Genomic DNA, 25,476 nt, shown 5'->3' on the forward strand with positions numbered 1-25,476 from the left:
GTTGCAGTTGCATTAAGAATTTTTCTAATTAGGATTTTTCTAGTTCTTCCAGTGTCAGTTGCCTCAGGTGAATGAAGTTTTTCAAAATTAAAATTAATCAAAATTATTTACGATCGAAAATGTCTCAACAACGACTCTTTAATTTTTTTTTTAATGAAAACCCCAAACACGAAAGGTATCAAAACCTATAGTACTTAGTACCGTGCATGGGTTGAAGGAGAAGTATGGGGAAAGGGGGATGCCGGAAACTTTGCTTTAAAGACTAAACATGGGTTTCATCACTTCTAGCCTCCAATAAGCAAAGTGGTGGTATTTCACCGGTTGATGAAAGTCATCTACCACCTGGCAATAATTTCAATCGAAAATGATCATTTGGAACAAATAAACATAAATGAAATAATTAATAAATTCGCATCTCTTAAACAAGGAAACGTTAAATTTGTATAATTTTCCTTTTATTTTATTATTGTAATTTAGAATTTCAAGTTTTATTTTCAGAATGATTTTGTTATATTTGTTTGTTGTTTCATTATCTTATATGTGAAATATGTTGTAATCCTTTTCTTTTTCAATTAATGAAAAATAATTATTTACACCTTATTTTATTTTTTTTAATCTAAATATTTTGGGGGGGCAAATTTGATTTCACTTACTGGCAAAAACCCAGTATTGCCAATTTAGCGGTTTTCCCGCTAGTTTTAGCGGAATTGCTTCGGGTTTGGCGGATTAAAATATGCAATAGCGGATTTTTTTGCGGTAAGAGTATAAATGTAAAAAATTTTAAATATGTTTATTTTATATATTTTGGCAATGTAACATTTAAATATTTATTAATATTTAATAAATCAATCGATGTAATATTTATCAATGTTTATTAATTTATCAATGTAATATTTATTTAACAATATAAATATTTCATAATTGAAATGTTTTATTGATATACATCATAAACATAGTAGGAATATCTTATTTAGTTTTTTTTTTTTTTTTTATAAAGCGAAGAGTCAGTTTTATATTATTCAGGGATCCCCTGAGGGGAACTACAATTTCAATACGTAGCTACACTCGCGGTCAAACGACATGACCTTTGAGTCATAGCTTTAAATTGTTGAATCAAATCGAAAAATGTGGGAGAAATTCTGATGAAATAGCCCCACCTTTTTTTTTAAACTGCGAAGGAATGCCATTGGATTGTTTTCTTTCGTCGTACTTGAATCATCTGGAGAAACAAAATTATAGCGATGAATAACCTCATGGGTATAATCAGTGGTGGGATTCAGCCGGTTTGCCAGAACCGATACCTAATTTTTTGTTGAGTTCGGCGAACCGGTTGTTAAAATGGCACTTTTGATCACGATTCTCTCTAAGGTGGGTGCCTGGTATTCTATCGTATTTAATCTGCATACCCTATGCCATTTATTAATTCAGCAAGAAATTTTCGTTTAGTATCGATAACATGAAGAAAATATGGCAGAGATTCAGAAACGGGTACCCCTTTCAAAATGGCGGCGATACAGCCGTGATTGACGGGTGTTGACTCCGCCTATCGTCACCTGATCTCATTCAGAGACGGATGCAGCCGGCACGGGAGAACACGCACTGCGTGCCACGTAACGTTTCCCCTCCTCTCCTCGCCGCCATTTTGAAAGGGGTACCCGTTTCTGAATGTCTACCGAAAATATATGTTCTGATTGATGTTTATCAATGGTATAAGCATAGTGCTTTGTTTATAAAAGTTTATGCTATGACCACACGTGGATAGAACCAGTAAAAATATTTAAATATATAGGCACATATCCGCTCCTGCTCTATATTATATTAAAATAAAACATTTTTAAAATTTTTTCAGTACCCCTTAAAAGGATGAAAAGGCAACAGAGTTTGACAGATTTTTTTCAATAAGAAACCAAAATCAGATTTTGTTGTATTATAAATTGGCCTTGGATTCAGTTACATCAACAATTTTCGTTGAACTAGTTGAATTGGAAAAACAAGATGCAGAGACAATATGTTCTTCATTTATGGAAAGTTTATGCTGGCTTACTAAGAACTAACTAGAAAAAAATTTAATAGGATTTTGCTCCGATGGTGCCAGCTTTATTCTTTGGAGAAAATGTGGAGTGAGCACTAGGATTGCAAAACAGTTTCCAAACATAATAATATGGCACTCTTTAAATCATCGCCTCCATCTTGTTTTAGATGATTCGATAAAGGAAATAAAGCAAGTAAATCATTTTAAAATACTTATTGATAAGATATACACTATTTTTCATCAATCCAATAAGAACCAAATTGAACTTTCCAAAATATCCGAACAACTTGGAATTGAAATTATAAAGATTGGTAGAGTTTTGGGACCAAGATGGGCTGCCTGTAGTTTAAGGTCAACCCTAACTGTGTGGCGCGCTTATCCAGCGCTACATCACTATTTTTTATTCAAATATAAAGTAATTACGTATGGCTGCCCGTCTTGAAAATATATATTTTATAACTGATTTGGCATTGATGATTGATATTTTAAACGAAATTTCTCTCCTTTCAAATGCACTGCAAGCAACAAATATAGACATAATAAAGGCTGAAAAACTCGTGAAAAGATCTATTACAGCGTTTCAAATGCTTGGAAGGAAAAGGGTCCATACGAAAAAAAAGTTGATGAATTAATTACTTCAGAAACCTTCAAAAATATAAAATTTGTAGAAAATCATCGATTTGTCGGGCTTCCTCGGGAAAGACCTTTAGAAAACATCGTAACGAATTTGAAAAAAAAAAAGAAAAAAAAAAAAAAAGACTAATGGATTGTGAACATTTAAAAGCAAGTTCCAGCCAATTTCAAGATAAATTACAATTTCTCAATTTTTTGGAGCCAGATTACTGGAATATTGAAGAAACTAGTATTTCTTCAGCTGTTTTCATGGAAAACAGCTGAAGAACAATTGCTCGTATTTAATGACATTTTTAATTACCAAATTGATATTAATGATTATCGAGATTTCGCGGAAAACGTTTTAAAAAATTCCCAGAATTATGCAATTCCTGAAAGTGTTCAAAGAGCTAAAAATATTATCAGAACAATTGCTGTAAGTTCAGCAGAAGCAGAAAGGGGTTTTTCAAAGATGAACATAATATGTTCAGAGAAGATAAGTCGCCTAACTGTTTCTAATATATCAAACACAATGACTATTAGTCTAACGGCCTACTCCGTTAATACTCCGTTAATAAATCACTCAGCCGATGATGCTCGGATAAAAGCGAAGAAAATTGCAAGTGAGGACGCCAATCAAGAAGCAATATGGAAATATCTTAAATAACAGTTTTGTTTTTTGTCAGGTATTATTTAATATTTTAAAAAACTTTCTTATAACATAATCTAGTTTTGCGGACCTCTTTTATTGTTCATATTTAAGTATTAAGTGCATGAAATAAACTACCTTTCCGTATATAGTTTTTTTTTTATACTTAGAACGGAAAAACGATAGAACACGGTGCTCCTTTGAAAATCACATCGAGAAGAAGAGGGGGGGGAAGCAGTGACGTACGGTTCGTAACTCCGCTCTCTCACTGCATTCCCCCTCTTCTTCTTGACAACTGCACGTGGCGAATGTCACGCGACATAACAGTATGGCGGAACTGAAAAACAACGAAATTAACGGCAATACAACAATTTTTTCGGAGTAGCAATCAAAATAATTATATGTAAAAATAACACGCTAATTTCTTTTTCAAAACAAAAAAAAAATAATGAGACGCAGTAAACGACCAATTTTCGGCAAATAACTCTCGAAGTCCTGTAAAAAGGTAACCTAAAAACATAACCAATTTTCATTAAACACAAATGAAAGACAGTTTAAAAATCGTAACTCCCATTATATATTTTTTTTTTTCGTCCAACGACTGGTTTTTGCTTGAATCCTTCCCGAAGTCGCGTAAAAACATAACCTTTTTTTGCTAAACAGAGACGAAAGTCAATTAACACGTGCAACAAACAATAAAATTGTTCTTTGCATAAGTACAAAAACGGCAACAGAATTTTTTTTTTTTTTGAAAAGAACACAACGGACACAATACTAGGTTAATGATACGTGAAAATAACACAGAAATACAAATCAAACTAAACTCACCTCATCAGTGGAACGGGATAACGACAAACTCAGGACCACGAGGCAATTAGCAGCCGAGCACCATACACAGTAGAAACCAGCATTCAAAAGAAAGAATACGCAACTAATTTCGCATTTAGCACTCCAGTGACGTCCGCGTGAAACAAAGAGGGGATGCAGTCAGTTAGCGGGGGTCACAAACTGTCAATCACTGCTTTTCCCCGCTCTGACAGCCAATTACAAGGGGGCACCGTATATTGGAGTAAGGCCCTTAGAACGGTCATTTGGGCAGCGAACTGGTTGTTAAAATTATATGAATCCCACCACTGGGTATAATTAATGTCTCGTTAGAGATCTTTATATGCAGGCCATCCATTACTGATGATTCTTGTACCTGACAATATTCTCTCTCTCTCTCTCTTATAATTGATAATAGAGTTGTTTTATCTCTATTTTCTACAGGAACTAAAAAATATCGTTTGGTAATTCTTTCGAATGCACGAAAAACCCACTGTGTTCCTATTAGTCGTCCTCAATTATTTTATTATTAGCTATATGGTGCAAGGAAGTCTGAGGCTTATGCTGCACCAGCTAAAAAAAAAAAAAAATTCTGAATTATCGAGAGAGAGAGAAGTACAAGGGATTCGCCAAGAAAGAGTAGAACGATGATATCCAGCTCAGGACCCTGGCTATCCCAAGCCCATACTCACCAGATGTGAGCCCCTGGGGGTTATTATATTTTCTTTTGAAAAATGCTGATTCATCAATTTCCACTTTTTTTTTTTTTTTTTTTTTTTTTAATGTGAACCCCAAACACGAGAGGTATTAGAACCTATAGTACTTAGTACCGTGCTTGGGTTGGAAGTTGAGAAGACGAAAGATGGTATTTGTTGACATTGGGCTTGAACTTCTGTAGATTGTAATTTTCAGGAAATACGTATGAAGGAAGGTTGTTCCAGAAAACGGCAGTTGAATTAATCTCCAGCTGATCTCCAGGTAATTCTCCAGTGGGGCAAAGATAACTTAATTTCAATCCTTCTAAAACTCTGTTCTGTCTTATATCTTGCAAAAAGGATTCTTCTGCTCCTATGCTTATCTTCGATGCTGCTTCGATTTCTAGGCAAGATCTTGGGTATTACCCTGACTTCTAATTTCTCTTGCAAATATTGCATAAAGCACATTACAAATATTGCTTCCTGTGCATCTAAAAAACTGGATTTTCTCTTTCACTCTTGACATTACTTTTCTTCCAAACAGTTGTTGACTCTGTAGAAATCGCAAATCTGCCCTACCATTGAATATTGTTCCCACATCTGGGGTAGTGCCCAAAAACCTCTATTAGGCTTCTAGATTCCATTCAAAAGAGTGGAATTCAAACAGTCTCTCCACTCTCATAGACTTTCTGTTGCATGCCTTTTCTATAAATATTTGTATGGGCACTGTTCTTCTGAATTGGCTTCTAAAATTTTGCTCTCTTTCAAAGCAGTCCGAACATGCCGCAACCAGTCAACATACTTTTACTGTCCAAGTTCAAACTCACAGAACCAACTTTTCTTCTTCCTCATTTATTCATTCAACTTCTGTTTTCTGGAACAACCTTCCTTCATATGTATTTTCTGAAAATTACAATCTACAGAAGTTCAAGTCTAATGTCAACATGTCTTTTTTTCATATTTTCGATCTTCTTCAACTCATGCACAGTACTATTACAGGTTCTAAAAAAAAAAAAAGTACCTATATGTAACAATGATCCTTGAGAATGAAAAAAAATTTAGTATGTAAAACATATTTAACATGGTATACTGTAAGATAGCAAACTAATTTTAAGGAATTGTGGGAGATGTGGTTTCTTTCTTTGGCAATTCTTTATTTTTTATTTAATTTTATTTTACCTCATTATTAGTTATATTTTGTGGTTTACAATAATATACCTATGTAAATCTAAGCAGATGCCATTACAGAATTTTTAGTACGAATCCCCTGGAACACTTTCATGAACCCCCCAAGTGTTTGCAAACCACCGGTTGGGAACTGATGCTTTGTATGATTATTATTCCTTAATGAACTGGATATTTTTTAAGCTGGAAAGTTTAAAAGTATTTTATGGAATCCAAAAGCTTTTTAAATATTATTACAGAAAGTTCATTCTGTGTTTAGTATTGCTGAACTGATTAAAGTTTATTATGCCAGCAAGCATGAATCATGTACCATTTGAATCAGGATTTCAAATAGTGAACTTTGAATATATAACTGCTGACAGTATTTTTTTTTTTTTTCACAATAAAGACACAGCATTGCTTTTCAGCACAATGTTTTTATAAATAAAAATGAGTTTTAATATTTGCCAACTGTTTGAAATTTTCTACAAATAAGATTTTATCTTTTATAAATAACTGGATGAGAATTATAGAGCTTTAAAGCATCTGAAAAGCACCTTCAGAAAGAAGCAGCCCATCAACTGCAACTACGTTAAATACTAAGAACCAACATCTAAAAGATAAAAAGTTCTGTAAATATGGAAAAAATTAAATTCTATTTCAAAAAATTACATAATTAGTTTGCTTGTTATTTGGTTTTTAGGAGCATTAGCAACTAAGGCCATATTGCTCCGGGGATATGCGGTGATCATTCCCTGACCTTTCCGCATCCTCCATATTTGGTGGTCACGGGCTCGAACTCCGGTCTAATCAAGAAGCGTGTGCTACGCACTGCTGCTCCTGCCCACCTGGCTATGGAGGCGCCTATAATTAGTTGTAAAGAACTGGACTTGGGCCTTTGACAACCCATATGATTCATGACCTTGTTTTGGCCCCTAGCCTAAAGAAAGTTGGATGTCCCTGAATTAAGGGATTTAATGACAATCATTTTTTCACAGCAGTGTTTTCATGTTTTAAAGCAAAAGATCTAATTGCTGTAACATTTAAAGTTTTATGTTCATTGTTTCAAATGTTAATATTTAATCCAAAACATAAGAGGTATTACAGAAGTCACTGTTAAGTTTCCATGTTGGGTTTTAGGCACATCAGCAACTTAGACCATATCGTGGCAGTGTATGTTATATCCATACAAATGTGTATTCACAGGCTAATTTTCATGTTGTGTGAGCTGAAAAACCAGAAATAACTTTGAGTGGAAGTGACCTACTCCCTCCACCTGAGATTGGCTAATTACAACCATGATCAGAGGACATTAGAAATTCCTCCAGCCACAGATGGCAACTGAACTCAGACCTCTCCACACACCACGTGGTGAAACCATATACTGTCACAGAGGACCCATATGTTTAGTATTGTTAAGGTCTGAAGTGCATGAGAAAGCAAAACTGTATAAAATTCAATTTGCTGAATTCCACTAAAGGATCTTTTATAAATTTAAATAGACATTCGAATCTGAGTCTTTATGTTATCTATGTATTAAATCATTGACAAAAGCCAGTGCTATGAGTGCTATATATAGCTTTACTGCAAGCGGTAGCCAAAGCTGTTTTTCTTATGTAGCATTGAGCAAACTAAGTTTGCTCAATGCTACAGAAAAAAAACAGTTCTGACCACCACTTAACAACAATGTCATGTATGCATTTATCAGTTACTCCTATGGTTCACCAACTTTTTTTCTACGAAGGAAGCCCTAAAATAATTTTTCATATCCTGAAGAACCAAGAACCCCCTTGCCCCAACCTATGAAAATGCATCGAGGCTGAAGTGATATTTGGAATTTTTCATGGTATTTAAAAATTTTTATTTAATTATCTCATAATTTCTCATGGAATCCCTGATGATGTTCTGTGAAACTCTGGTTGAGAAGCATTGAGTCACTCCAAAATGTATAGAAACTAAGTGTTTCGGACACATTTCCTCCAACCAAACCTGGGACAGGTTAGAAGCATGCCATCCCAAATTGTTCCCACATATGGAGTACTGCTCCCAAAGCTTCTCTTAAATGTTTAGACTCTCTCCAAAAGAGGATAATCAAGCCAAAGAATGATTATTCACTTCACTCACAACTCACTCCAGTCCTATCACACAACATTCAATTTCTGCTGCATGCCTTTTCCATGTATTGGTCTTCTGAATAGTGTTTATAATTCCACCATTTATTCTAAATTTGTCCACCCCCTCCTCTAGCTTTTCCTTGAATTTATTCAAACTGCCCACTTCCACAACACCAACTGGCCGAAGATAAACCTCCTCCTGCAACCACATGCTTCCTCAATTTGAATTTATGCCCACGCATTGTTGATGGGGATTTAAGTGCAATGGCTGCTTAGGCCATATTGCACTTATGAAAGTGGTTCATACTGTCTGTGTTGGTTGATTTAGAAGCAGTTAAAAACGGCTATACAATCCTATTCGTTTTAGGAAGGAGAAGAATTCTGATTTTTTTTGCCTATGATATGGCTAAGCAAACAAGGTTCCTTTAAACTTGCCAGAGAACTGAATGACACTAGTCAAGTATTATTATATAGAGTACATTCCAGAAGTATGTTTGACTGTAAGTGGTGTATGACAGTAATCACACTGAGGGTCATTCCCTGACAAAAGGAACAAATGGGTATGGTCAATTCTGGCTCTGGCCAGAATTATTTCTTCTTGTCTGGTTGTAATGAGGCTGGAAGCCCATAATTTTGGTAATGCCCACTCATGTGTGTAGTCTGTGCAAGAGGAAGAAAGCCACCAGAATTGAGCTTGCTCAATCCATTCAAAGCCTTAAAAACCTCGATCAGTTCACCTCACAGGTGCCTAGTCTCAAGATACAGTAATTTGAAGAAAAAGCCTTTGGTAAGACCACTCTTTCATTCCCTTCACCAATCTCATTGCCCTTCTTAGCACTTGTTCCAACAGATCTACATCCTTCCTAAAAGGAGGAATCGAGACCTATATGCAGTAATCAAGATGTGGCCTAACCATTGCCTTATACAATAGGATAATCGCTTCTTTGTCTCTGTTAGAAAAGTTCCTATATATCATAGACAAAGCTCCATGAGCTGTCCTGGAAGCCTGCCTGCATTTGCTCAGAGAACTTCATATCTCACTGCACAATTATCCCCAGGTCATTTTCATTTTCCACAACCCTGAGTGCAGCACCACATGCTTGGTATGTTAATCTGGGATTACTGCCACCCACATGCAGTACTTACATTTATCAATGTTAAACTTCAATTTGAGTGGTAATTCTTACCATTTCTCAGCCCATTGGCCTAATTTATTTAGATCTTGTTGCAGCAGCTTAACCTGATTACTGTCATTAACAACCCTGCAAACCTTTGTATCATTTGCAAACATAGACATTATGCCTGATATACCTTCATTAATATCATTAATAAATATAGAAAGCAACAATAGGCCCAGCACTGAACCCTGGGAAAGTCTACTAATAACATTAGTCCATGAGGAGCAGTGTTCATTAACAATCACTGTCTTCTCCCACTCAATCATCCCTTTATCCAACTTACCCTTAATGCCAGTGGCATTATGGATAAGTTACTAACTTGTACAGCAGTCTTGTATATGCAACAGTATCAAAATCCTTCCTGAAATCCAAGTGTATGATATAAAAATTATTTTTTGCATCCAGTTCCTTTGTTACTGCATTATAATATCCAATAAGATTAGTCAGGCAATGTTACCCTTTAACAAATCCATGTTGTGCCTGCAGTATAAGTTCATTCCTGTCTAGATGATCCCGCATTACTTCTATAACCAGACTCCATTATTTCCCCCGGATCAGGAGTTAAGCTTATGCAGTTACTCATGTCACCCTTTGATCCCCTTTATGAAATGGGGTTAAAGTTGCACATCTCCAGTCCATAGGGAACTCTCCTGAATCCAAAGATGATTCATCTTTGGATTCAGGAGAGTTCCCATAATTATGGCTAAGGGTTTGCTTACCTCCTTTGCTGCCTCTCTCAATATAATTGGATAGATCTCCCATCCAACCCAGGTGCCTTTTTTTTTCATTGAGCTTCAAGAATTTCTCTTCCACTTTGCTCTTAGTTATCACAAACTCATTTAGCTCCCTGTTAAATTCTCACAAATTTCTGAAATTCCCTCAATAAAGAACTCTTTATATGTGAATAAGGAATGTGCCAAAACACCTATTCAGAGCGGGATCATCAACAGTTAAATCATCGTCATCTAGTGGGCCAATATGATTCCCCTTCCTTCTACTGTTAGCATAAGTAAAGAAGTCTTTGTTGCATTTCTTGGCATTCTTTCTGCCTTAGATTGCCTAACCTCCTTTGTGACTTCATTACAGAATAGTTTATGTCTACCACAAGCTTCTAGATCACCAGATAATTTATATGCATCCCATGTATTTTTCTCCTTAGCCACAATTCTCACCAGTTCACCTGACATCCATTTAGATCTAGGTCTCAAATAGTATTTCCTAGTTGGTATGAAAAACCTGGTAACTTCTATGATTACTTCTCCAAATGCTTTCCATTTAGCATTTGCTGCTGACAACACCATCAGATGATCCCATTGCATAGAATTTATAAACTGTCTGAGACCAATGTAGTCACCCTTACAGAAGCAAAAGCCTTTCCCTTTACCCTTGACAACAGTTATGTCCTTAAGTCCCACATTAGTACACTGAAATCCTTGCTACCCAGAATAACTGAGATTATACAGTAAATTCATTGAAATTCATATGTTCTGATATCAAGGTAATATATAATGCCCTTCAGAAGCTTTTCTTTTTTTTTTTCCCCTAAGTTTTAAAAATAACACTTGTGAAATTTTAATTTTGCAAGAAATTTTCTAAAATATTTTATGACAGCCCATTGTCATATTTAAATTTAAAGACTGAAATAACCCCAAAATCAGCTCTCTAAGACTAGAATATCACTAACAGAAAATCTGCTGATAACTAACTAAAATGCTCTACTCACAAAAAGATTTTTGACAGAAATATTTAATTTTGCAATATGTAAAGCTATCATTTAGCAACAATGACCAAAGAAACAAAGAACAGTATAGCTATTATTTTCTACTCATATATGGTTTGGAATTTTGCTTTAATAGTTGCACAATTGTCATTATAACATTTATTTCATGCTGTTGTTCTTCTCTTCTTCCTCTCTCTTCAAATTCCATCCACATTTTTTGAACTTCTTCTTCATTTTTCAATCTCTGTTCTTCAAGGGACTGTAAGGTTTCAACAAATATATTATCTGCTTTCTCTTGGTATTTGAAAAGATGTAATGTCATTGTATCCATCATATTCTCAAACCACCATCCCATTTCACTAGATATTTCCATTTTCTTTTGGTGGGATCCATATGCTTAAAAAAATACAAAATAATTTAAAAAAATGTTATGTTAATCGTAACATAAAAAGTAGCGTATAATATATTTGTTAATTTAACTACTTAACAAATCTGTGAAGGATAACAATTTGTCAAATTAGGAACAAAAAATTAAAAATTGTCACAATCTCAAATGCTATTTGAAGCAATATATCATAATAGTTTTAAGTGGTTAATGATAATTTTTCATTGGTTCAACTATTTCAATCATCAGTGGTAGCATTAGAAGGTTATTGTTATGTTAGCATTAGTAAAGGCACATGATGTAAGAAAGCAAGTTGATATAGCATCAGCCAGGAAAAAATCCAAATCTTCGAATTTCACCCATCCACTCGCTCCAAATGTTTGTCTAGTTCTGCTTTGAATCTATTTAAGCTATCAATTTCTACAATGACAGATGGAAGTTTGTTGTAGATGTAGTAATAATAGTGGCATGTGGTGCAAGAAAGCAAGTGTATGAGCTTATGCAGCATCAGACAAAAAAAAAAAAAAAAAAAAAAAAATATTGTTGTTCCAGTAATCAACCACACACTGGCTAAAGGCAAACTTCGGCACTTTTATCATACAACTGTCTTTCCTCAATTTGAATTTATGCCCTCTCAGGTGATTATTCTGAGCAAGAGGAAGAATCCCATCAGCATTGAGCATGCTCAAACCATTCAAGGCTCTATACACCTCAATCAGATCACCTCACAGGGTGCCTAGTCTCCAGACCCTGTAATTTGCAAAACTTGACATTCACACATGAGGAGTTATTAAGCGAGGGGAATGCCAGAGGTGTATTCAACTCTGGCAGTAAGCCAGAGAATCTTGTAATAACTGAGAGTAAAGTGGAGGAGAGATTGTTGAAGATAAACACAAGAAAGGCACCTGGGGTGGATGGGATCTATCCAGTTATATTAAAGGAGGCAGCAAAGGAAGTAAGCAAACCCTTAGCCATAATTATGAGAGCTTCCTTGGACTCAGGTGAAGTACCCATGGACTGGAGATGTGCAAATGTGACCCCAATTCACAAAGGAGGATCAAAGGGCGACACAAGTAATTATAGACCTGTTAGTTTAACTTCTGTTCCTGGAAAATTAATGGAGGCACTGGTTAAAGAGACAGTGCAGGATCATCTAGACAAGACTTCAGTTATAGCTTGGACACAGCATGGTTTTGTTAAGGGGAAGTCTTGCCTGACCAATTTGATTGGATACTATGATGCAGTCACAAAAGAACTGGATGCAGGGAATAACTTTGATATTATATACTTGGATCTTGGAAAGGCTTTTGATACTGTTGCACATGGAAGACTGCTGCACAAATTGGAGCAGTCTGGCATTGGAGGCAAATTGCTACTATGGATAAAGGGGTGGTTGAGGGGGGAAAGACAAAGAGTGGTAATCAATGGACACTGCTCATCGTGGACTAATGTTATTAGTGGAGTCCCTCAGGGTTCAGTATTGGGTCCATTATTGTTTTCTGTATTTATAAATGATATTGATGATGATATATCAAGCTTAATATCCAAGTTTGCAGACGATACGAAGGTTGGCAGGATTGTCAAGGACACTACTGACACTATGCTACTGCAACAGGATCAGGAAAGGTTGAGCAGATGGGCTGAGAGGTGGCAAATGAAGTTTAACATTGACAAATATAAAGTACTACATATAGGAAACAGCAACCCCAGAGCAACGTATCAACTCTGTGGTACTACACTGACAGTGGTAGAGAATGAAAGGGACCTGGGGGTGGTTGTGCAGGCAGATATGAAGTTCTCTGACAGTGCAGATGGGCTGCAAGAGTAGCTCATGGTGTATTGTCAATGATATATAGGAATTTTTCTAGCAGGGATAAGGAGGTGATTATTCCCTTGTATAAGGCAATGGTTAGGCCACACCTAGAGTACTGTATACAGGTCTGGAGGCCTCATTTCAAGAAGGATGTGTAGATGCTGGAACGAGTACAGAGAAGGGCAACAAGATTAGTGAATGGAACAAAGGGGTGCTCTTACGAAGAAAGGCTTAAGTTTTGCAAATTACAGTGCCTGGAGACTAGGCACCAGTGAGGTGATCTGATAGAGGTGTATAAAGCTTTGAATGGTTTGAGCATGCTCAATGCTGATGGGATTCTTCCTCTTGCTCAGAATAATCACCTGAGAGGGCATAAATTCAAATTGAGGAAAGACAGATGTAGGATAGACGTGCGGAAATTTGCCTTTAGCCAGCGTGTGGTTGGTTGGTGGAACAGACTTCCATCCCTTGTCGTGGAAGTTGATAGCCTAAATAAGTTTAAGGCTCAGCTGGACAGGTATTTCGAATGAACAGAGGGGTGAAGTGGAAATGGTTATTTTTTATTTATTTATTTATTTTTTTTGGCTGATGCTGCATAAGCTTGCTTTCTTGCATCAAATGCCTCTGCTAATGCAAATGCTAACTTAAGCCTTTTTTCGTAAGAGCAACCCTTTGTTCCATTCACTAATCTTGTTTCCCTTCTCTGCACTCACTCCAGCAGGTCTACATCCTTCCCAAAATGAGGCCTCCAGACCTATATACAGTACTCAAGGTGTGACCTGAGCATTGCTTTATACAAGGGGATAATCACCTCCTTATCCCTGCTAGAAAAATTCCTGTATTTCATTGACAATACACCATGAGCTACTCTTGCCGCCCGTCTGCACTGCTCAGAAAACTTCATATCTGCCTGCACAATTACCCCCAGGTCCTTTTCATTATCTACCACTGTCAGTGTAGTACTACACAGTTGATACGTTACTCTGGGGTTACTTCTTCCCATATGCAGTACTTTACATTTGTCAATGTTAAACTTCAGTTGCCACCTCTCAGCCCATCTACTCAACTTTTCTAGATCCTGTTGCTGCAGCATACTGTCATTAGTGTCATTCACAACCCTGCCAACCTTCATATCGTCTGCAAACTTAGACATTAAGCCTGATATACCAACATCAATATCATTAATAAATACAGAAAACAACAATGGACCTAACACTGAACCCTGAGGGACTCCACTAATAACATTGATAATGTTAAATATTTATTTAGCATAATTTTTTTCAGAGACGATACAGATATCTGTATATTCCTTTTTCAGAGTCATACCATGTAACTCTGAAAAAGGAATAGGCTTTTGAGAGTTACATGGTATGACTATCTGTGTAACTGATTATCAGCAACAAAGATTATCACTATCTATATATTAACTTGCTTATGTCCCTCTGTCAGGAATATCCTTTCAACTTGAATAACTGAAAAGACTAAACAAGCTTTGACCTGATTCCTTTTGCAATTGGTTTTATTTAGCGGTAAAACTGAGAAAAAAATAATAATAATAAAATTTTAAAAAATAATAAAGAAAGACAGGTCCAAAAAAGTTTCCCACCAATTTTCAAATCCCAAGAATTAATTTATCTTCCGGTGAAACTTAACTTGCAGTTTACTTTGAAGAGAAGACAATTTGTCATCACAATCAACAAATCTCAGAGAAACTTTCAAAACAGTTGGTGTTTTTGCTCAAAGACAATTTTATGTAGCAGTTTGCACGTCCAGATAATTTTTGTGCTATTGCAAAAAATTTTTTTTTGTAATTTTTTTTAAAATATAGTCATATGTGTGAAAAATTAACAAACTGAATTTTTTATACCTTAGCTAGCAGTGAAGAGAATCGAGGGAACGGTTTTCACAATTTGATATTAATCTTTACTTCTTCTCTAAAGCAGTTTTGCTAAAATATTTGCCATGGATATTCTAGTCTCTTATAATTAGTTAATGTATGCAGTGCATTAGCAAATAGCAATAATACGTGATAAAAAAAAAAGAACAAGACAGTGATTTTTATGTGTGAACTGAGATTATTTCTGCACATCTAACATATTGCCCATTCATTCCTCCATTCAGCACACAGCAACGAACATAATATCCAGTACTTTAGCTACAATATGGTATATAGATAACCTATGTGACATTTATGAGGGGGGGTGGGAGATATATAGCAATTATCAGATTTTCATTGGACCTATTTTAACGAAATTTAGAATGGCTTGACAAATCACTCTGAGAAAGTCAAATGTAAAATTTCATGAAAATTCATTCACTGAGAATCAAATTATTACATGTGGAGAGTGGACGAAGAAGGACAAAGAAATAAATTTTCAAATTTCTATTAGTCAGATTTTTGTGAAATTGTGAATGGCTTGACAAATCTTTCTAAAAGAGCTAACTATCAAATTTCATAGAAATTCATCTAATAGGAGTTCAATTATTACATATGACAGACAGACAGACAACAGATGAAGACAATAGGTGCTTTATGCATGTGTGTGTGTGTGTGTGTGTGTGTGTTAACATGCCTAATAACATTACTACTCCTTCCAAAATCCAGTGCTGGTTGGTCTGCCAGATGTGGACTCATGTGGATGATTTTGCAAGAAGTGCACTGGATGTGTTTTATGCACTGTCTGCATTTCCAATATGTGTGGTGACTCAATTTCTTGGGTGCCAATCCAGCCAGCTAATCTGTATTAACAATATTCATATCTACAGTCAACTTCTTACATTTCATGCATGTTAAGTTAGACTTGGATTAAAACTTTTTAAAAGCAAGCAAGATATGAATTCTCCTATATTATTCAAGCCTTTAAACACTGTATGATAATTAGAGTAAATCCATACATTAGGCACTCAATATTACAAAATTCCATTACAATACAATGGCTCAATTATTAATACAGTGGATTCCGGTTATTTGGGCCACCGGTTAATCGGGGCAGCCATTTATTTGGGACAAATCTTAAAGAACAGAACCCAATTGAGAAAATAGCCAGGGTTTACTTTGCTTAATTGGGACAACATGCCGTTTAATCGGGGCAGGAAACCACGGCACTCAAGATTACCATATTATTGTCTCCAACCATACCATGTGGTTTGGTCGGATTTCTGGAGGTCAAAACCATAAAACAATAAAAACAATTAGCAGTCCCCTGTTTATTGGGCTTTTCTGTCAGTGCTTCAATCATATGAAAAATTAATTTTCAGAATCCACTCTTCATTCCTATTTTTTAAGCTTTGTAACTTGTTACTCTGTTCTCACTTGCGCCTATCGTGTTACTTGCAATTTGTGTGTGCCGTGTTATTTGTTATTGATTGCTTATCTTTTTTACTGTTTTAAATTTTAACCCCCACCCACAAATGTCAATTAGTTAGTATGTACATATTACAGTATGTATTAATTAAGCTATGCACGTAAGTGTAAATTTATTTTTATTTTGCTAACCTGTGGAAAATATCCTTCCGATTTTCACGTATCATTTAATTTTTTAATTGGTAACGTAATAAAGTGTAAAATTGTACTTAATACAGTATATCTTTACTTTATAGCCTGTGGATAATATTTCTCCTATTTTTGCTAATTAGAATCACTGTTTAATAGAATTAAACTTCAATTCACAAAAGTAATCACAATGACTGGCACTTACTACATATCATATAGTGAACGGTATTTTATTATGGTGAGTCCATCATAACGCAATTGATCATACAGAAAATCAATCATAAAGCTGTATTTTTAACTATTTACGTGAAACTTCGCATAATTGGGGCAGCCGCTTAATCGGGCCAAAATGCACTAGTCCCAATATGTCCCAAATAACCGGAATTGACTGTATTTTATTGTTAAGTTATTGTACATGTCAGGTATACCTGACTTGTACAATAACTTGGTATATCAATTTCATATTATGGAGGCACTGCTCCAATGGAGAAGTTTATTGCTTTTTATTTAAAGTGTATGCCACTACCCAGACCCAAGTTTCAAATCTGGAATCTTATCAGTGGACAAGTAGGCACTGTGAAAATGTCAGAAATGCAGTGATGAGATATATCCACAATATGTGAGATGAAAGATGGTACAATAAATAGTTAAATCTAGGGCAAAAAAAAACCTTGCGTTGTAATACTGACGATGTATACTTTAGCATATCAGAGGCCTTCACACTCTGTGGTCACATTCCTGCTGACAACTGAACTCAAACACAGACCCCAATTTTTTTTTTTTTTTTTTTAATTCTGCTTGGGGTAATGAAAATTTAAAAAAATTGAAAATGTGTTTTCAATTTTTTAAAATTTTTCAAACCTGTTATTTTTGAAGCAAAACTTTTATTAATTCTACTGAAAAAGAAAAAAAAACAAGTGGAGTATATATAAATAAACTATTAGTTTCTTCTAGTTTCAAGTTTATAAAATTAAGTGCATGCAAAGTCAGCATTATGCATGAACATATATTTCCACTTTTTGATACAGACAACTCTTGATTTTCAGCTCCAGACAAGTTTTTTAAGTTTTTGGTAAATTCGTGGTTTTTAATTTAGTTGCGTTCTAAATTTATTTAATATAATATATGTGTTGTCACATAGCTGGATTTACTTTTTCAAGCAAGCAATTAAACACACTGGGCAATAAAATATGAACCTTTGTATTAAGATGGCCACAAACAGAAGAAATACAAATGAACAGGAATAGATGCAAAGAAGACTGTGATGTGGGGTGATGAAGTATTGCCTTGTTGAGTATAAAGACTGCACAGGCTGTTCGACTGCAGTAATCTGAAGCTAGAATGGGGAAAATGCATGGTCTATCAGACTTTGAAAAATGTCTTATCATGGTTGCACATTTAGCAGGAGCCATAATTCAAGAAACAAAAGACATAACTGGTTTCTCAAAAGAATCCATCTCAAAGGTTTTTAATAACTGGAGAGCAAGCAGTTCTTCCATATCTCAGAGGATAAATGTGGCAGAAAAACAATATTTCAAGAGCAAGGCCTTTGTACTCTAAGGAGGACTGTACAGAAAAATAGGACATCCAGTGTGCAGAATAACATCTGAATTCAACAAAGCCCAGAACTGCCCTATTTAAACCCATATCATGCACAGGGAATTGAAGAAATTGGGTACTGGCAGTTGCCTGCCTATTTGGAAGCCACTTGTTTCACAGAAAAATCCACTTGCGGTGGTACCGCGAATGAAGCAATTGGACAATGGAACAGTGGAAGAAAGTAATCTGGTCAGACGAATCACAATACACTCTGTTTTGCAATGATGGTAGGCAGAGAGTGTGGTGGGAAGCTAATGAAGCAATGGACAAGCCAATCATCTGGAGCTGGTATCATGGTATGGGAATGTTTTGTTGGCAGAGACTAGGTCCATTGATACAGATGGAAGGTTGAATGTTATCTAGGGAGTACCTGAATTGTATCAGATCTACTGCACCCTGCAATGTCACTCTTTAATTCCAAAGGTGATGGCCACCTTATGGATGACACAATGCAACAGCACATTGCGTCAGAATTGTGCAAGAATAGAACAGAGAACATCACACAGATTTCCACCATCTTCCCTGGCCCCCACATTCACCTGATCTCAATCCTATTGATAATGTGTGGGATATGCTGGAGGGAGCTATTCAGCAACAAAATCCTCTTTATTCAACTTTGGATGTAGCATATCAAACTGGACATAAATAGTACTACGAATAATAACCCTGGTGGGATGGGGGAATTGCCCATGCAATTAGTCAGTGGTACTCCACAAAGAGGATGACAAGAATGAAAAGGCAACAAGTCTGACGGAGCAGAAAAGGGATTTCGTGGGTTTCAAATAGCAGAAAAAGGTAAGGGGGGGCATTTGTAAAATGATGACAACCCAGATTCACATAATTATAAGTTAATTTGTAAGACCATAGAGGGGAGTTAAGCAGTCAAACGCTGAGTTCAAGAAACACTGGCCAAGAGATCAAAGAATGGTGACAAGGAGTTTTATTTGCACATAAATATGCAAATATGCTAGGTTTAGTGGAAATGGCAGAATCATAAATAATTCAGATTTCTCTAGCGAGTTTGAAAGTAGCTAAAGCCACAGATACAGTAGTACAGGTAACCCTCATATAACACAGTAGTTAGGTTCCTATAAAATACCATGTAATGCGAAACCGTGTTACATGGGACTAAGAACCAGCAGGAAAAAAAAGAGAGGTGTTCAATTCCAAAAGCTAACAAAAATACACCATTTTTTTATAACTATCGGAAACTTAATAATTTTTATTAAATATAGTAATAACTGAATAAACGTCTCTTACAAACTATGAAACATATATGTCAGATAATGTATGTTCATTTAATTTTCTTCCTCTTCCCTGCTGTTAAGCACAATCAAATGAAAACGTTTTCTCTGAGTTTTTCTCAGTAATCTGAGTTTGTTTCCTTGATAGTTCTATGTAAATTTATGGTATGGAGCAAAGCATGTTTGAAGCTCCCTTTTCAACTTTTTGCTCCTTTCAGTAGAAGGATCTGCACTCAAAAGATAAGTTTCTAATTGCGCGACTAAGTTTATGCCTTCCCATATGCTTTTTAGTATAAAATTTTGAACTATAGAATTTATCTGTACTATCATCCTCTGAATTGATTTGGTTTACCTCTGATGCCATTTCCATCAAATCTGCTTCACCAGCCTCTTTTTCTACCAGTTATTCTTGAATGCCTTCAGCAGTCCTATCATCAAAACCTTCCCGTCCTACCGATTTAGCAAGTTCTACTATTGCACTGATTCCATTTTCTGCGAGTTCGACCATATTTCCTGAATGAACTGACTCATCGCCATACATTTTTCCAACATGCAATTAACATTAATGCTATATTTCCGATACAGTCCACAACTGAAAAAATGTCTTTTGAGTGGTGCTTTTTTTTTTACTTTCCTTTTTACTTTCCTTGCATGTACACCAATGCTAGGAGTTTGGTAAATAAATTTGATGAATTTGAGGTATTGCTCAAAACATCAAAGGCAGATATTGTTGGGATATCAGAGACGTGGTGTCACACAGATATAAGGAATGCAGAACTGGAATTTGGGGAGCACAATGTGTACAGAAAGGATAGACAGGATAGGAAGGGAGGAGGGGGTTATGCTATTAGTTAAGAAACACACAAAATCCAAGGAAGTAAAGCCAGTCAACATCGATGGACAGTGCAGTGTCGAGTCAGTTTGGTGTGACATAAGCATTGGGAGATCAAAATTGAGAGTAGGAGTTGCTATAGGCTAAATGATTCTGATGAGTATAATAAGAAACTGTACAGAGAAATAGAATGGGCCAGTAAATCAGAGAGTCTTATAATGGGCAATTTTAATTTCCCAGATATTGACTGAAATTTGTGGGTTGGTCACTCACACTAGCAAGGCTTTTATGGATTTATTGGATGATTGTTTTCTACATCAGCATGTTCGGGAGGCAACTAGAGGGAGTAATATTCTTGATCTGATTATCAATAGTGATTTTCATGCATTAAGAATCTGCAGATAAAGGATCCACCAGGTGGCAGTGATCAGAGTGTGCTGACGTGGGATTTACTCAAAGAGGTAAATCCCACGTCAGGGGTAAAGGAAAGGGTTTTTGCTTTCGTAAAGGCGACTACGATGGTCTGAGACAGTATTTAAATTCTATACAGTGGGACCAACTAATGATGTTAAAAACAGCAAATTCAAAATGGAAAGCATTCAAAGAACTTATCTTGGAAACTACTAGGCTTTACATACCAACTAAGAAATATTGTTCAAGGTTTAGGCCTAAATGGATGTCAGATGAACTAATGAGACATATGGCAGAGAAGAAAAATGCATGGGATACATATAAATTAACATGTGACACAGAAGCCTGTGATAGATATAAGCTGATCTGTAACCAAGTTACAAAGGAGGTTAGGCAGGTGAAGGCAGATTACAAGCAACCTTTGGCAAAGGATGAAAAGAAAAACAGCAAAGAGTTCTTTACTTATCTAAACTCCAGAAGGAAGGGGATGAATCAGATTGGTCCACTTGATACTGATGGTTCAACTGTTGATGATCCTGCTCAGGTAGCTAAAAAACTAAATGAATATTTTGCATCGACATTCATACATGAGGAGTTATTCAGCGAGGGGAATGCCAGATGTGTATTCAACTCTGGCAGTAATCTAGATAATCTTGTAATAACAGAGAGTAAAGTGGAGGAGAAATTGTTGAAGATAAAGACAAGAAAGGCACCTGGGGTGGATGGGATCTATCCAGTTATATTAAAGGAGGCAGCAAAGGAAGTAAGCAAACCCTTAGCCATAATTATGAGAGTTTCCTTGGACTCAGTTGAGGTACCCATAGACTGGAGATGCAAATGTGACCCCAATTCGCTAAGGAGGATCAAAGGCTGACACAAGTAATTATAGACCAGTGAGTTTAACTTCTGTTCCAGGAAAATTAATGGAGGCACTGGTTAAAGAAGCACTGCAGGATCATCTAGACAAGACTTCAGTTATAGCTTGGACACAGCATGGTTTTGTTAAGGGGAAGTCTTGCCTGACCAATTTCATTGGATACTATGATGCAGTCACAAAGGAACTGGATGCAGGGAATAACTTTGATATTACATACTTGGATCTTAGAAAGGCTTTTGATACTGTTGCACAAATTGGAGCAGTGTGCAGACAGAGTGGTAATCAATGGACACTGCTCATCGTGGACTAATGTTATTAGTGGAGTCACTCAGGGTTCAGTGTTGGATCCATTATTGTTTTCTGTATTTATAAATGATATTGATGATGGTATATCAAGCTTAATGTACAAGTTTGCAGACGATACAAAGGTTGGCAGGGTTGTTAAGGACACTACTGACGCTATGCTGCTGCTGCAACAGGATCTGGAAAGGTTGAGCAGATGGGCTGAGAGGTGGCAAATGAAGTTTAACATTGACAAATGTAAAGTACTACATATGGAAAACAGCAACCCCAGAGCAACGTATCAACTCTGTGGTACTACACTGACAGTGGTAGAGAATGAAAAGGACCTGGGGGTAATTGTGCAGGCAGATATGAAGTTCTCTGAGCAGTGCAGACAGGCTGCAAGAGTAGCTCAAGGTGTCTTGTCAATGATATACAGGAATTTTTCTAGCAGGGATAAGGAGGTGATTATTCCCTTGTATAAAGCCATGGTCAGGCCACACCTTGAGTACTGTATACAGGTCTGGAGGCCTCATTTCAAGAAGGATGTAGAGCTGCTGGAACAAGTACAGAGAAGGGCAACAAGACAAGATTAGTGAGTGGAACAAAGGGTTGCTCTCACGAAGAAAGGCTTAAGTTTTGCAAATTACAGTGTCTGGAGACTAGGCATCGGCGAGGTGATCGGATAGAGGTGTATAAAACCTTGAATGGTTTGAGCATGCTCAATTCCGATGGGATTCTTCCTCTTGCTCAGAATAATCACCTGAGAGAGCATCAATTCAGACTGAGGAAAGATAGATGTAGGATAGAGGTGTGGAAATTTGCCTTTAGCCAGCTGGTAGTTGGTTGGTGGAACAGACTTCCATCCCTTATTGTGGAAGTTGATAGCCTAAATAAATTTAAGGCTCAGCTGGACAGGTATTTCGAATGAACGGAGGGGTGAAATGGAAGTGGGTTTTTTTTTTTTTTTTTTTGGCTGATGCTGCATAAGCTTGCTTTCTTGCATCATATGCCTCTACTAATGCTAAGGCACAATTTATGGCTGGAATTTAATTCACAACAAGGAAATTATTCCAATATGGTTCTTAAGAATAAAGCTTAGTAATAGATACCTGGAAAAATTTATAAACGATCAAATAAAAACCAAAATAACCTTACAAAAACCTCAAGTCACAAACTGCACGCTTCGAAGTCAAAATTTTTTATGGTCTCAAACAAGCACAAGTTCAATAGCACAAAACTAACATGATTTCCCAACAAAATGAAATATGAGGATTTCCCAAAATATATATATATACATATATTGGTTTTTTTTTTTTTTTTGGTTTTTTTTCCTAGCCCCTAGTGAGTCAGCAGCGGAGATTCACAAAAAAGAATGAAAATGTTGAAAAATTACATCCAACATAGCAAGGTTTTCGCCGTACAAAATCTAAAAAACAGCATATTATACGAGGTTTGCCGCAATTCTTTAACCATGTTAGAGCGAAACCATGTTGTGTGAGGATTGCCCCAGTTTATCAATCATGTTAGATCAAAACTGTGTTGTAAAAGTATCGTGTTATACAGGGGTTGCCTGTATTTACACATTGTTTGTTTTGTTTGTTTGTTATTTTGGTTTTTAGGAGCATTAGCAACTAAGGCCATATTGCTCCAGGATATGCGGTGGTCATTCCCTGACCTTTCCGCATCCTCCGTATTTGGTGGTGACGGGCTCGAACCACGGTCTAATCAAGAAGCATGTGCTACGCACTGCTGCTCCTTCCCACCTGGCTACGGAGGTGCCCCATTTACACATTGAGAGGCTGTAAAGGAATGTGCCAATCTTTAGGGTTAATTATGTGGTTACCATTAGATTCAGGGATAATCCCCTTGGATTGGAGAAATCCAAATGCTCATCAATATACAAAGGGGGAGAGATACTGAGGATCAGATGAATAACTATACATATACTGAGTAACCACTTCATTAGGTACACCTTTTTGTGAAATAGCCCATGCCCTTAGTAACATGTGATGCTGTTATATAAAGCAGGTGGGCAGACATAAGGATGCTGTATGTATGCATTTCAATGAGAATGGGCAAAATGAAAGATTTAAGTAAATTTTGAAACAGCATGGTACCTAGCAACAGAAACTAACATTAGTATCTCAGAAACTTCCCTGTTGGTGTTTTCACATACAACTGTCTTGTGTGTATTGATATTGGTCCAATACCAAAAAACATTAGTGCCAACAGCAATCCTGTGGTTGGAAACAGCTTGATGCAAGAGGCTAAGCAGGCAAGCATTATGCAGGATTACAAAAAAACACCACAGTCAATCCAATAACAACCAAACACAACAGTGATAACCAAACAGACATTTTAGATGATATAACCTATTGTGCCTTGTTACAAATGGGGTACTGCACTCAAAAACTGAACTGGTTCCACTGCTCTGAGGAAAACACAATAAGATTATAGTTATGGGCCCAGGAACACCAACACGGTGGAGGATTGGAAAAATGTTATATAGATTATAATGAGGGAATTTGAATTTCCCAGATATTGACTGGAATTTGTGTGGTTGGTGACTCACACACTAACAAGGCTTTTGTGCATTTACTGGATGATTCTTTTCTACAGCAGCATGTTCGGGAGGCAACTACAGGGAGTAATACTCTTGATCTGATTAAAGGAGCAGCAAAGGAAGTAAGCAAACCCTTAGCCATAATTATGAGAGCTTCCTTGGACTCAGGGGAGGTACCCATAGACTGGAAATGTGCAAATGTGACCCCAATTCACAAAGGAGGATCAAAGGCTGACACAAGTAATTATAGACCTGTGAGCTTAACTTCTGTTCCAGGAAAATTAATGGAGGCACTGGTTAAAGAAGCACTGCAGGATCATTTAGACAAGACTTCAGTTATAGCTCAGACACAGCATGGTTTTGTTAAGGGGAAGTCTTGCCTGACCAACTTGATTGGATACTATGATGCAGTCACAAATGAACTGGATGCAGGGAATAACTTTGATATTATATACTTGGATCTTAGAAAGGCTTTTGATACTGTTGCACATGGAAGGCTGCTACACAAATTGGAGCAGTGTGACATTGGAGGCAAATTGCTGCTATGGATAAAGGGGTGGTTGAGGGGGAGAAGACAGAAAGTGGTAATCAATGGACACTGCTCATCGTGCACTAATGTTATTAGTGGAGTCCCTCAGGGTTCAGTGTTGGGTCCATTGTTTTCTGTATTTATAAATGATATTGATGATGGTATATCAAGCTTAATGTCCAAGTTTGCAGACGATACAAAGGTTGGCAGGGTTGTCAAGGACACTACTGACACTATGCTGCTGCAACAGGATCTGGAAAGGTTGAGCAGATGGGCTGAGAGGTGGCAAATGAAGTTTAACATTTACATTTGTCAAGTACTACACATGGGAAACAGCAACCCCAGAGCAACGTATCAACTCTGTGGTACTACACTGACAGTGGTAGAGAATGAAAGGGACTTGGGGGTAGTTGTGCAGGCAGATATGAAGTTCTCTGAGCAGTGCAGACGGGCTGC

General features: G+C 36.6%; 1 protein-coding gene across 1 annotated transcript in view; it reads right to left on the reverse strand.

Annotated features, from left to right (window-relative positions):
• Nucleotides 1–11,083: 11,083 nt before the first annotated feature.
• The window catches only part of LOC150085863 (uncharacterized), a 30,215-nt gene continuing 15,822 nt past the window's right edge, over nt 11,084–25,476 (reverse strand). Inside the window, exon 2 of the mRNA XM_090373543.1 lies at nt 11,084–11,385. Within this exon, the coding sequence (XP_090229669.1) occupies nt 11,084–11,385 (302 nt within the window). The remainder of the gene's footprint in view (nt 11,386–25,476) is intronic.

Source organism: Mastigoproctus giganteus, chromosome 5 (assembly GCF_048544385.1).
Source record: "Mastigoproctus giganteus isolate SK-2022 chromosome 5, ASM4854438v1, whole genome shotgun sequence".
In the NCBI taxonomy this organism is placed as follows: Eukaryota; Metazoa; Arthropoda; class Arachnida; order Uropygi; family Thelyphonidae; genus Mastigoproctus; species Mastigoproctus giganteus.